Source organism: Lygodium microphyllum, chromosome 21 (assembly GCF_053477565.2).
Source record: "Lygodium microphyllum isolate KBCC chromosome 21, Lygodium_microphyllum_v1.1.10, whole genome shotgun sequence".
Classification (NCBI taxonomy): domain Eukaryota; kingdom Viridiplantae; phylum Streptophyta; class Polypodiopsida; order Schizaeales; family Lygodiaceae; genus Lygodium; species Lygodium microphyllum.
The window spans coordinates 126,757,020-126,771,181 of NC_141155.1; the positions used below are offsets into that span (position 1 = coordinate 126,757,020).

The window sequence follows — 14,162 nt, forward strand, 5'->3', positions numbered from 1 at the left end:
CTGGGAAGTGGCCTTCCAGTTCGGATCCATAGGAGTAGATAGGGTTCGACAATCCTCCATCTCAAAAGACACCAAGAGCTCCTGTACATATCGCTGTTGAGAGATGAAGATCCCCCTCTGCGACTGATAAATCTCATGGCCCAAAAAGAAATGGAGTAGACCCAAGTCTGTCATCTCGAACGTCCGATGTAAAGCTGACTTCGTCTCTTGGACCTGCTGTGCATCATCACCCGTGACAATCAAATCATCAACATATAACACAAAAAGCACACAACCATCCTCGGAAGTGTGAACATAAAGCTGCGGATCGGCCTTGGAACTCCGATATCCCAACTGAGACTGGAGGAACGAATCAATCTTCTCGTTCCATGCACGCGGAGCCTGCTTGAGGCCATACAAGGCCTTCTTCAACCTGTAGACTTTCCCATCTGAAGATCCAAAGCCAGGAGGCTGCTCAACATAGATCTCCTCCTTCAAATCACCATTGAGGAAGGCCGACTTCACATCCAACTGGTAAACAGGCCTTCTCCTATGGCCAGCCAAGGCAAGAACAGCTCTAATGGTCGCCATACGAGCTGTGGGGGCAAAAGTATCATGACAATCAATCCCTGGGCGTTGTGCAAAACCTTTAGCAATAAGGCGAGCCTTGTGCTTATCCAAAGAACCATCGCTAAGGTATTTGGTCTTGAAGACCCACTTGACGCCAATCACCTTCTTATTCGGGGGACGGGGTACGAGTGACCAAGTGCCATTCCGCTCAATAGCCTCCAACTCGGCTTCCATAGCTTTCTTCCATAGTGTGGACTGTAAAGCCTCCTTCACGGAAGTGGGCTCTCGATCCTGCATAACACGGGTCATCAAACAATAGTTAGAGCAAACAAGCTCCGTAGAATGTGCCTGGTGCCGCCGTGACCGCCGCGGACCATCTTGCGGTCCCCACTCCTCAAGAACCCCCTCGATCCTTGAATCACGGAGTGTGTCATGGGCCCAGCGAGGAGGAGGCCGAACCTCCCCTCGTCTCTCGCCATCAGCGGAAGACTCTGGAATTCCACCGGTGGTAACTCCTTCAGGGGTGACCGGTGGAACAGTAGACTCTGTGTCAGAAACAGAATCATAATCAAAAGGCACGGGCTCCAGTGGAACTGTAGCAAGAGCCCAACTCTCCCCTGGATCTCCAAGAACGGGATGCTCCTCACCCGTTGATATGGCCGGAACCTCCACAAACCGCACATCGCGGCTAGTGTACACATCCCGCTTGACGGGATCATACAATCGATAGCCTTGGGATTAGGAGCTGTAGCCAACAAATACCTGTCTTCGGAAAGCTGCTTCAAATTTATCACGATGAGCCTTGGGAATGTGAACATACGGATCACACCCAAAGACCCTAAAGTAAGAAACATCAGGCTTCGTCCCAAAGTAAGCCTCAAACGGGGTCATTCCTTCAACGGCCGAAGTAGGGGATCGATTAAGGATGTGGACTGCAGTAACCACAGCCTCGGCCCACAGAACCTGAGGGGTCTGTCGGTGCTCCATCATGGTGTGCGCCATCTCTATCACACTGCGGTTTTTCGGTTCAAGAATGCCATGTTCTTGAGGAGTGTTGGTATTGGCAAACTCCTGGTGAATTCCTTTATCTGCACAAAACCGAGTAAACTCATTAGAAACAAATTCATCGCCCTTGTCAGATTGCAAGGTCTTCAACTTCCGGCCCGATCGGTTCTCCTCAAAGAGAAGCCAATCCTTGAAGTGTGAGAACGCTTCTGACTTTAATGCCAAAAAATAGACCCATGTCATCCTGCTGTAGTCATCTACGATCAACATGAAGTACGAGCTCCCACGCAAGGACTCAATCCTCATAGGGCCACATAGATCCGTAGATACAAGCTCCATCGGGGAAGTAGACCGCCGCGAAGCTGTGTGGAGAATTACATCCCTATGCTGCTTCCCCCGTATGCAGGAGACACATGGCTGTTGGCTCATCACTATATTCGGCAACCCTCGAATAAGTTGTCCACGTGACGCCCTCCGAAGATAATCATAGTTGAGGTGACCAAACCGAGCATGCCATAACTCTGACTGTGACTGAGAGGTAAGAAGAAGAGTAGAGAGGGCGGTGGAAGACTTTAATTTATAAATGCCGTTCTCCTCATATCCGGATGATAGAACCTTCCTCGACCCACGATCAAGGACGCGCACCGTAGTACTGTCAAACTCCACCAAAAGGCCAAGGGAGCAAATCTTATGAATTGACAGGAGATGGTACCCTAAGCCTAGTACATGCAAAACCTCTGAGGTATGGGTACTACCTCGTTCATCTGGAATAAGCTGCATCTTACCCTGACCTGCAATAGATACTGAAGAGCTATCTCCAATGAGAATCTGCCCACGCGAGGGTCGCAACTGGGCAACACCATCTGATGAAGGAGTCATGTGCCGGGAGGCACCACTATCGACGATCCACTCTGGAGCCTGGAAAGCCGCCATCGCAGCATCAAAAGCATTTGGTGAAGAGTCCTCAATGACAGCTAGATGTAGAAATGCAGCTGATGAGGGTGCAGCCACCGCTCAGAATCCTTTGTGTCCTTCTTGTTGGTGTCCTTCTTGTCTTTGTCAGGGCAATCCTTCTTCCAATGGCCAGTCTTTCCACAAATATGGCATGTGGAATCTTTGTCCTTGTCCTTGTCCTTGTCCTTCTTGGACTTGTTATCCCCCTTCTTCTTCTTTTGGTCCTTCCCCTTCTTCTGAGAGGCTTGACTTGTCAGCGCCTCCGTCTTGGAAGCATTCTGTCCCTTTAGCTGTTCCTCTTGGTCCAAGACCATAGGAACCAACTCTTCCCACCGAAGAGTAGACTCTCGCCCCGAAGCAATAAGGGTAGAGTAGAATGTACCGAATCATGGCGGCAACTGGGACAATAGTGTGATCGCCATGTCTTCGGAGGTAATCGGCTTCCCCGCATTCTGAACCTGCATCTGAAGCTGCCTTAGCTTGTTAATGTGCCCCCGCAGCGAAGAAGACTTGTTTATGGACAAGGTCCGCATCTGTACCTCCAAAGAAACCCGCTTCATAAGGGTCATCCGATTGTACATCTGATCAAGCTCCAGCCATATCTCCCGAGCCACCGTCAAGTGCTCGATGTGAGCGATCACGGCTGTAGTACATGATAGAAAAAGAAAGGAACGAATCCTGGCATTCAGTTTGTCCCAATGAGATTGAGCCTTGGCTAACTCCGCACGAGCATCGGAAGAGAGTTTGGACTCATCTCTTACCGAGGGCCGGTCGATCTCCTTCTGTACAAGCTCCGCCAAATCATAAGACTCAAGGATGGCCAACATCATGACGCGCCAAATGCGGTAGTTGTCGCCGTCGAGCTTCTGATCTGCAGGAAGAGCCGGTAAGACAGGCACCTTCCAGTCCATAATCGACTGGAACTCCAAGTCAATCTCTGTAGACATCTTCACCTGTAATGCCTTCACAAACGCAAAAGCAGCCCCCTCTGACTGTGAAAACTCAGCCTGCTAAGGCTCTTCCGCGTCCTGAAACTTCTTCACCCGCCGGGGGCGATGAAAAAGCAAAACCTGCACTTGTAGGCTGAAAACTCAAACTTCCTCCGCGTCCAACAGCAGTAAACAGCAGCAAATCCACCACATGGACTCCTTTCTTGTGCGCCCACGCTTGCCTCAGCCTTGTTCCAAGGCGCAACCCTCCTGTCTGTCCTCAAACGCTGAAAACGCAAATTTGTGTCGCGATAGAAACTCCTCTTCAGGTTGATTCTGTGCTCAGTCAGCCCTCTAACACTGCTCTGATACCATGTCAGAGTGCAACGGTGCGGAAGCGTAGGACTAAGAGAGAGAACGCAGAGAGAGAAGAGAGAGAAAGAGACAGTGGAAGATGAAGATCTGCTGTATAAAGTGTGCTGAATACAAAGATATGCAGATATATACACGGGCGCAGTGCTCTGGACTGCGTGTCTCCACCTCGACGATGCAACCTGCTGTTCACCTCGAAGTCTGCTGCAGTCTGCACTGTCTCCTGTTTGAAATCTGCGAACAGAGACGGAATCTGCGCGTGTCACCGGTCTGTAATCTGCGAGCAGAGGAGTGTAGAAGACTGCTGGAGATGTCGGCTATTTATAGCCAGAAATCTGGGAAAATAGGGCGCCAGAAAACTGCCTGTCGGCTGCATTAAATGCAGCCGACTGCCTGCACAGGTCGGACTGCCACATGGCAGTCCGACTGCACACTGCGGCTGCCTGTCCGATTGCACTGGCTGCCATTGCACTGACTGTGATCTGATCTCTAACATGCCCTTGGTTGAGTTTGCTTACAACAACACAATGCATAGTTTTACGGGTAAAGCTTCATTTGAGATGGTTGAGCACATTCAATTGTAGTAGTGAAAGCTGCCTTGTACTCAGCTTCACAAGACGATGTGGCAACAATGGATTGTTTGTTGCTAAGCCAAGAAATGCAAGAAGAGCCAACAATTGCCATTGGTAGAGTGATGAGAATCAAAATCACCTACCCAATCTGAATCATTGTAAGCATGTAATTGCAACAGCCCCCCCTTGGCATAAAGCAATCCAAGAGTCCTAGTGCCTTGTAAATAACGGAAAACATGCTTCATAGCTTGCCAATGTGACATGCGTGGGCTATGCATATACCTGGTTAAGGCTGAAATTGCAAATTGAATATTTGGCGTAAATCCAATCTCCATCGGTGTGCTTACTGGCATGCAATCTTGGAAGCCAAATCTCCCAAGGAGTTTACCAATATATCTAGTTGTCGTCATGTAAAGACAACTTAAATCCAGTCTCCATTGGTGTGCTTACTGGCTTGCAATCTTGGAAGCCAAATCTCCCAAGGAGTTTACCAATATATTTGGATTGTGACAATCCAATGTCTCTCATATCATGAATACATTGAATGCCTAAATAGTAATGCAAAGGCGCCAAATTTGACATATCAAAAGTTTGTTGCAAATTTTTTTAAAATGTTGAAATTTGATTAGCGTGTGTCCCTATGAGCAGAAGATCGTCCACATAAAAACAGATGACCAACAAGGATCCCCCATCTTTGCATACGTAAAGAGTAGACTCTGATGGGTTGTCTATAAACCCTTGGATGAGTAAGAAGGCATCAATTTTTGCGTACCAAGCTCATGGAGATTGTTTCAAACCAAACAAGGCCTTTTTCAGCTTGCATACCAAGTCTTCAGATCCTTTAACTGCAAAACCAATAGGCTGTTGTACATATGCTTCTTCATGAAGTTTCCTATGAAAAAATGCAGTTTTAATGTCAAGCTAGTGCACAATCCAACCATAATGGGCAGCCAATGCAACCATACACTTGATAGTGGTCATACGGATTGTGGGAGAAAATGTCTCCTCATAATCAATGCCTTCTTTTTGTGCATAGCCTTTTGCCACAAGCCTGGCTTTGTACTTATCAATGGATCCATCCGCTTTTCATTTCGTCTTATAAACCCATTTAGTACCAATGGCTTCCTTCCCAACAGGCAATGTAACTAAATCCCATGTTTGATTCTTCATGAGAGAATCATATTTAGCTTGCATCGCTGCCATCCAATGCACACTCTATTGTGCATCCTCAAAAGAATCAGGCTCATCATCATCATGTGTGTTTGCTGCCATAACAAACTCCATAGCATTGGCATAATCATGCAGATGTGTTTGTCTTCAAGTATGACTAGTAAGAGGAGCATTCAAATGACTATCTTGCATAGTCTACAAATACCATCTAGCAAGGCTGAATTTCTACATTATTTAACGGAGCAGTTGGCTAAACATTTTGTTCATTTAATGGAGCTCTAGTTGTATCATCAAAAGAAATGGGCAGCAGCCCTTGAAACATATCTTTTGTAGCTTGATATGTTTCATAACGAGCAAGAGATAAATCTGATTTTTCATCAAAATCCACATCTCTACTGACAAAAACTTTCTTGAAAATAGGATTATATAATTTGTACCCTTTGCTTTCTCTAATGTACCCCACAAATATACATTTGATAGCCTTATTACCCATTTTTTTCTCAACGCTTTGGGAATATGAGCATATACAAGATACCCAAAGGTAGGAAAGCAACCAAGTGAAGGTTTACGGCTGTTCCAAGCCTCAAAAGGCTACTTTTCAATGCTTTAGTAGGGCGCCTTTTCAAAATGTGAACATGTGGCAATTTCTTAGCATTCAACATACATTGGGCCATCTCCATGAGTGACCGATTCTTCCTTTTTGCAGTCCCATTACGTTGTGGAGTATATGTAGTAGTAAATTGATGTGCAATACCTTTTTGCTTTAGAAAGAGATTTAGCAATGAAGATATATATTCCCCTCCTCGGTTCGAACGGAGATTCTTAATCTTATAGCTAGATTTATTTTTCACAAGTGCAGTAAAAGCCAAAAATGCACCATTCACTTCTAACTTTTTAATCAATGAAAAAACCCAACAAAAATGTGTAAAGTCATCAATGAAGGTAATGGAGTAAAAATATCCACCCAATGATTTTGTCTGCATGGGTCCACATATATTAGAATGCACAATTTGCAACCTGGCCTTAGCTTTGAAAGCAACATCACGAGGGAAAGAAAACTGATGCATTTTCCCCAAAGTGCATCCCTCACAAATGTGCTTAGGAGGTCTCTTCAAGAGAGGTAAGGCTTCCAACATCTGAGTATGTGGCACAAGCATGAGACTGCCATAATTTACATGCCCCATTTGAGCATGCCATAACTTTGCTTGTGACATAGCAGGAGTAAGAGTAGATGTTAAATAAACTGATCGATCAATAGAGTGAGCATCTAACTCATAAAGTCTATGACATAATGTACAAGTGAGCACCAAAGTCAAGAATTTCTTATCCTTGACCGTGCATTTGTTATCATCAAAAGTGACATGCATTCCACATTTTGCTAAAGAAGAAATGGACAATAAATTCTTATTTATCCCTGACACATATAAAGCATTGTGCAAACGGAGAGTAGAGTCATCAGTGGCTTTCAAAACAATCTTTTCAATGCCTCTAACATGATAAGATGCATTGTTGGCTTATTGTACTGATTTGCCAACAGGAGCTGTAACAACAGAAGTAAACAAATCCTTGTGGGATGTAATGTGCTTAGAAGCACCACTGTCAAGAAACCAAGTACTAGTGCCCTCAATAGAGTTGAATGCCCTATCTGCCCAAGAAGAATCATAGCTGTAAGTGTAAAAACAATAGTCATGGTCAATGATAAAAGATGCGGACTTTGTGACAGTAGAAGCAGAAGGTGCTTGTGAAACTAATTGTTAGAGTGAAGCAATGCAGAAGCAAATGACTATGACAAAGAGTGAACAGAGAGAGAAGAGAGAGACAGAAAGAGATAGTGAAACACAGAAAATATGCAGCGAAGAATGCTGTATAAGGATGCAGAATTATACACAGGTGCACAGAGAATATCTGCGTATGTCTTCGCCTTGAGGACCTCGATCTCCGTCAGCCCCGAGTGCAGTCTCCCTCACCAGCAAGCTGAAATTTGTCAGATACAAGTGTGGAACAATGTGCTGGAGAGCTGCTATATATAGCAGAAAAGAAATACCAAATAATGACCAGGTCGACTGCATTAAATGCAGTCAATTCGATTGGTGCAAAAACTGTCCGACCTGTACTGGCCGACTGCACTTGGCCGACTGCAGACTGCCACATGGCATCTGCCTTGGCAGCAATGACATGGCTGCTGATGTGGCACCTGCATGTCTGCTACTCTGACCTCAACCTGGTCTGCACACTGTAACACTCTTGAATGGCTGCATGGCTGTAAAATACATATGTACACAGCTTGACTGAGGAAAATGCATGTCCAGGGGATGACAAGCTCTAACACCTCCTCTTAGATCTTGGACAGGATATAAGGTTGAGGGATCTAACATGTCTTTGAAGAAGAGTTTGGGGAAGCGCCTTCGTGAACAAATCTGCAAGATTATCTTCAGTCTTACAGTACACAAAATCAATGGTCGCATCCAGAAGCTTCTCCCTGATGAAGCAATACTGGATCTTTATGTTCTTTGTCCGGGCATGGAAGACGGGATTCCGTGCCAAGGCTATGCAACTCTCATTGTCGCACCACAAAATAGTAGGACGAGTTTGGGGGCAGCCAAGCTCCTCCAACAACCGCTAAAGCCATATAGCCTCACATGTGGTAGAAGACGTAGCCCGATACTGTGCCTTAGTTGAAGATAGGGATATCATGGGCTGCTTCTTGCTACTCTAAGAGATAGCACCAACACCCAAGGTAAAACAATAACTTGTAGTAGACCTCCTTTGATCCACATCACCAACCCAATATGAATCACTCCAACCTGCAAGAACAAGATCAGAAGCACCTGTATCTGCTGGATAGAAATCCCGAGGTTGGAAGTCCCCCTTAAAAATCGAAGTATCCTCTGAGCAGCCTGCCAATGCACCTGTTGAGGTGCACTAAGTCCACATCACTATTCTTTTTTGTTTGCTCATTCTTTCAACAATATGCTAACCAACTGAAGAAAAGTGGCTGTGGAGAAACCCGCATTGTAAGATTCAATGCAGTGTGGAAGGCCAAATAAGACGGTGGCAAAGAGTTCAAAGTGGTAGAACCGCATTGTAAGATTCAATGCAGTGTGGGAGGCCAAATAAGACGGTGGCATTAAGTTCAAAGTAGTAGAAATCATTTGAGCATCAAAATAATACTCATCTACATTGATCAATTGCTCACACAAGTCTTGAATTTTATTAAGGTGATCTTGCATAGCATCACCTTCTTCCATCTTCACATTTTCAAGCTCCTTCAAAAAAGAAATGTTTGCCTTATTCTTACCAATAAACATGTGCTCAGGTGTAAGCCATGCTACTTGTGAAGTAGTAGCAGAACAAATATGCGGTATTATCAATCGTTGAATTGCCAATGAAATAAGTGACAATGCTTGGGCATCCCTAGTGTCCCAAGCCCTCAGAGCAGCTATTCTTTGGGGTGGTGGTTGTGGGATAACTTCTTGCCTTTGTCCACATCCTGCTACTTGTTGAGAGGTTGTTGTTGCACCCTCTTGCCTTTGTCCATGACCTCCTGCTTGTGTAGGGGTTGTAGGAGCCAAATCACCAGGACGTACTTCTTCCCCACTAACATAACCCTAAAGACCTTTTGCAACAAGCATATTTTTCATCATAAAGGACCACAGAGAATAGTTGTTGCCATCCAATCTATCCTCTTTTGAAACATAAGTGAAGACATCATTCTGTCCATGAGCTGCCATGATAAATGTCACTTAATCAAATGGAAAAAGAGCAATTGCAAAAGCTGGCTCACCTGCAAATCTTCAAATTCCCAGAAATTACAGCAAATGCCAAGCTGTAATAGACCAAATTTAATCAAAAGAACCACCAAATCGTGTCACACTCAACCAATATTGCTTCAATGTGCCGAAATTTTTCAAATTTCAGCAAAGAACACACTGCCCAAGGCAATAAGAGAAGGTGTTTCGTGTTATTTAGCCCCTGGTCAGCACAGCTCTCAGCATTTATGGCAGTTGGCCAGAGTTCCAAATGGTGGCAGCAGGTTGGCCCTCATGTGCAGCAGCTGGCTAGATTCCAGCAGTTTTGCTTGTATATACTCTGCCACTTAAATGCCTCTATATGGAGCCATTGCCATAGTCTCCATCAACCCCTCATCACCTACATCATTCTTCTTGCTCAGTCCGGCACCCTCACTGATGCACTGTTGCAGCATGTAGGGGCTGATCATGTGCAGCCTTATATCAGTTCTAGATCGGGAGACTTTCACTCTTAATGCACAAAAAATGATCCTTTACACAATATCAGCCTGGAGTTATTCAAACACCCACAGAAGAAACACTCCAAAACATATGAGAAGCATTCAAGAAACTAGACTAGGTATGTGCATATATCACAAGAGGAAAACAAAACCACCCCATGCTAGGTATAGATGGGCTAACATGGGTGTATTGGGATACAAAAGCCTTATGCTAGGTATATGTGGGCTAGCAAGGGCTTATCGGGATACAAAAGTTCAAGGTTCATGATGCAAAACCAAATCCTTGTTCTTCCTCTCTTGGCACATCCCTCTGCGGAAAACAGAATTACTCCGTGCTAGGTATATGTGGGCTAGCATGGTGTGTCTTGTGTTAGGTTTATGTGGGCTAGCAATGGTGTATCAGGAATATCCTCGAACTACTCTCCCATGACACTTGCTCTTTTGATATCCTCCTTCCCATCCATAGTGGTCCTTGGAAAGGTTGCAAGCCCTGGTGCTTTTAAGACACTCTCCCCCCTCAAGGAAACAGAAAAGCTAAGGTCGCTTTTCTTGGTCAAAAGATTGACAAGTATGTATATACAACAAAGAGCCATAACATGAGCTTCATGTCATAACTGCCTTGGCAAGGTTGTCCTACCACTGGCCATAAATGCAAGCCTTGGTAATTGCTTTAAAAAACTGCTTTCTTTATTCCTTCTCTGGTTGCTAGACTAATTGCATCTCCCTTACATCAATAGGTTAAATGTTAGCCCGCCCCAAGTTCATGCTTTCCTTCATGTGCACATCTGCCACATTATCCAATAAGCTACACAATCATCAAACTTAGTAGTCATGTAACGTTGCCAGTCCAGTCCTTGTAGGCTTGACCAAACACAAGCTGCCCAATTTGTATGCATGGATGCCATGCTGTAAGGTGGCCCAAGATAGTCTACCCTCCACCTAGCCACAATAAGCACCTTACTTTTGCCATGAACACTCCCATATGTCTGTCATAAGAATCCATATGCCCAAAACCCAAGTGAATCATACAATGCCATGGATCTCCGATCTACATAGCTCAAACACCAGAAAATATCTTTGAAAAGACTAGCTAGTGATGGTATGTATATGCATGGGGATCCATAAAGCTACCATACATCATAGCCTTGATGTTTGAGCCTCCGCACTATGGAATCCTGGTGCTCACCCTTCCATCCAAAGGGTATGATTGCCCGCACTTCTGGCAGAAAACCTTTGCATGTGTGCCATGGTTCCCGTTTACATCTGCAACCTTTCACTAGCTCCAACTCCACCGGAGTCATTGGCAGGTAGTGGTATAACCAGAAACTTTCAGATTAGCTGCACTAGAGGCAACTCAAACCCTGCTACCATCATAGCAAAAAGTGAGTGATCCAAAGAATCAGGCTTACTAGAGAGTGATGCTTTGCTTCTACTTACTTCTTACAGGGTTGTACTGTTATCATAGCAGATTGAGAAATGCTCTCTTGGATTGTGCATGGAGCTCAGAGATTACTCAGTTGATCGAGAATGCCTGAACAGGATATCCTGGCTTATAGGTCATGTGGTAAGTTTCAAGGATAGCAAAGTTTAGAAAGCAGTGATGACTGGGAGTGCACCTCATGCACCATTCCCAAATGGAAAGAAGTGCAAAGCTCCTTTTGTCAAGCAAAGCCAGAAAGATAACAAGCTTTGGTAGCTGCTGGAAAATATTTTCCACGAGGAAGAAGGGCATTTCTTAAGGAATTGTCCTAAGAAGAAGTCTGATGAAGGGTTGGGAGCCATCCTTGTGAGGAAATTCTTCAATCTGTCATTTGAATTGGGTGTCTGGGATTTAAATTGCAAATGTATGGGTGCAAGCCTGCTGAAACACAATTACTAGTGTAAATAGCTATCTGAAAACCTCTCAAGGTTTGGATGTTTTTTATATGCTGAAACGCCACTGATCTAGCCGACCTGCTTGCTGCCCTTATTGTTGAGAAATCAATGCTGCAAGACAAATACATCCAACACAGCTCAGCTTTGGTCAACTTCCAATTGCACAAGGCAAACATCCAACATGACAGAGTGTAAAGAAAAGGTGGGAGAGGGACTGGGAGAGTACGTCCTTACATTTGCACCCTTTGGATCTTTCTCTTGAAGCGCTTTAAAAGGATTCCTACAAGCAAAGGTTTGTAGGTGTAATGATTAAAACTTTACAGTATGATATGTTTTCAATATGCATGAAATGACAATATTCCAAAACACAACTTATGGTCTATCAGAATCAGAATGGTTTTTAACTTGTTCTTTAGGTGCTTGCGTCTAGACATAGTGTGTTTTTGTTCGTTTCTATGGTTTGTTGCTATCAGGATAGTAGCTTGCGTATCTCAGCTATTGAGCTTAAGCTTCAAAATTGTGTGTGCTCGTTGCTCTGCCAGGATAGCAGCCTGCACATATAAGCTCATCCAATGTTCAATTTAGCTAAAGCTTCAAAATTCTGTGTATTTTGTTAGCAGTTGGCATATGTAAGCTCTTACAATATTGAGTTTATCTTAAGCTTCTTGTTTGCTTATTGGTACCAGGATGGTTTAAAGAATGGAGTTTTGTCTGTTCAAACTTTGCGCAATAACATTATGGCCTCCACACTTTTAGCAACTGCTGCCATCACACTGAGCTCATTGATTGCTGTATTGGTGAGCAATAACAAGAGCAGTGTGGTTGAATCTACCTTGGTGGTTGGAGATAAAAGTGCACTTGTATCCTCGCTCAAGCTGCTGTGTGTATTGGTGTGCTTTCTTGCTGCTTTTCTGTGTAATGTTCAGTCGATCCGGTACTACTGTCATGCAAGCTTTCTTATAAGCATCCCTATGACTGATTCCACCCCTGGGCCGACACCAGAGTATGTCAATCGAGCCATCACCAGGGGAGCTCACTTCTGGTCAGTGGGCTTGAGAGCATTTTATTTGTCATTTCCATTGTTTTTGTGGCTCTTTGGGCCAATTCCCATGTTTTCGTGCTCTGTCATTATGGTGATTCTCCTGCATTTCTTGGACACTGCTCGGGATTTTAAGCAAACCTTTCATGATGATTTTGTGTCAGTGCCAAAAGTTTCAAGCTGAGTGTGCATTGCTTGATCGTTTGTGCCATTGGGAGAGAAACTTTGTGATTTGAAGGGATGTACATTATGATTTATCAATCATTGGGAAGTAAACTGAGATTTTCCCGTGTCCAAGCCTTTCTTCAAGTTAGTCCTTGTGACCAACTTGATGTTTTCTGTGGCTAAATGAAATGTGCATAAAGGTGCATAAGAAGAGCAATAAGCTCTAACATTGCCCCTTAGTAATGTTACTAAGCTTTGGCCTGTGGGATCTTGGTACCAACAAGATTGGCTAATTGACATAAACATGCCTCGCTTTGTTACCAAGCTAATTTCTTTTAATTAGAAATACATGGAGCTACTAGTATTTTGACCTCCATCTCTTGCCAAAGATGTTCTACTAGATGTTATTCCCCATACCTTTGCATTTGCATATTCATAAAAGCATTAAATGTATGGGAAATACTATGGTTAGCTGCCTTTGGCTGAACCTTGCTAGACCCTTGATTTTATCATAGCCTTTTCAAGAACCATCCGAGAAAGATTTTGTGGATCCATCGAGTTTCTTGGAGGTTTAGAGGTTTGATTTTATAGTCAAATGTTCTGAGTCATCCTAGCAAAAATGGAAAACATGTGGGCTACAAATTTAATATCAAGATAAGCAACAATAACTACATTATCCACTACTTATTGAGAAGTATGAAGGCTATATTGAAGGAAATAGATTTCTCCATGAGCTCAATCAATTCTTACATGCATTTCAAAAACGTATAGCAATGGAATCCTTCACCCCTTCGTCTTTAAAGGTCCATATTTATCTTAAAACTACTTTATTTACCTCGTTCACACTCCCTTTGTCGTGTCACATAGCATTCTTCTATGGAGTTTGACTTCATTTCATCAACCTAGATGAGATATAACAAAACTTTGTTCATTGTAGAGTGTTTTACCTAGTCTATCCTTGATTGTATTCTATTCATTATAATATTTTCCAACTTGGATTATTCTCTTGGTCTCCTTATCCAACCAACAAGGGTTTTCTAAAATCTTCTCTCTTAATGTTAAAGATTGATTTGCTTTTAAAACCCCTTGAATCCTTGAATGATTGATTCTTGTTGGCTTATCTTAACTAATGGCAAATTTCGTTCTTTTATGGAATATATATTTGCACCATATGGTCTCAATTATTGAGAGAGAAAAGTATCACAAATACAATTGATATGCTAAACTTCGAGAAGATCAGAACAACCCGATCTTTTACTTTAAAGCTCAATGGAACAAGGAGG

General features: G+C 43.7%; 1 protein-coding gene across 1 annotated transcript in view; it reads left to right on the forward strand.

Moving 5' to 3' along the window:
- LOC148018532 (uncharacterized) overlaps positions 1-13,574 on the forward strand; it is a 34,164-nt gene extending 20,590 nt beyond the window's left edge. Inside the window, exon 2 of the mRNA XM_087661892.1 lies at positions 12,362-13,574. Within this exon, the coding sequence (XP_087518018.1) occupies positions 12,362-12,898 (537 nt within the window). The 3' untranslated portion in view covers positions 12,899-13,574. The remainder of the gene's footprint in view (positions 1-12,361) is intronic.
- The last annotated feature ends 588 nt before the right edge of the window (positions 13,575-14,162 follow it).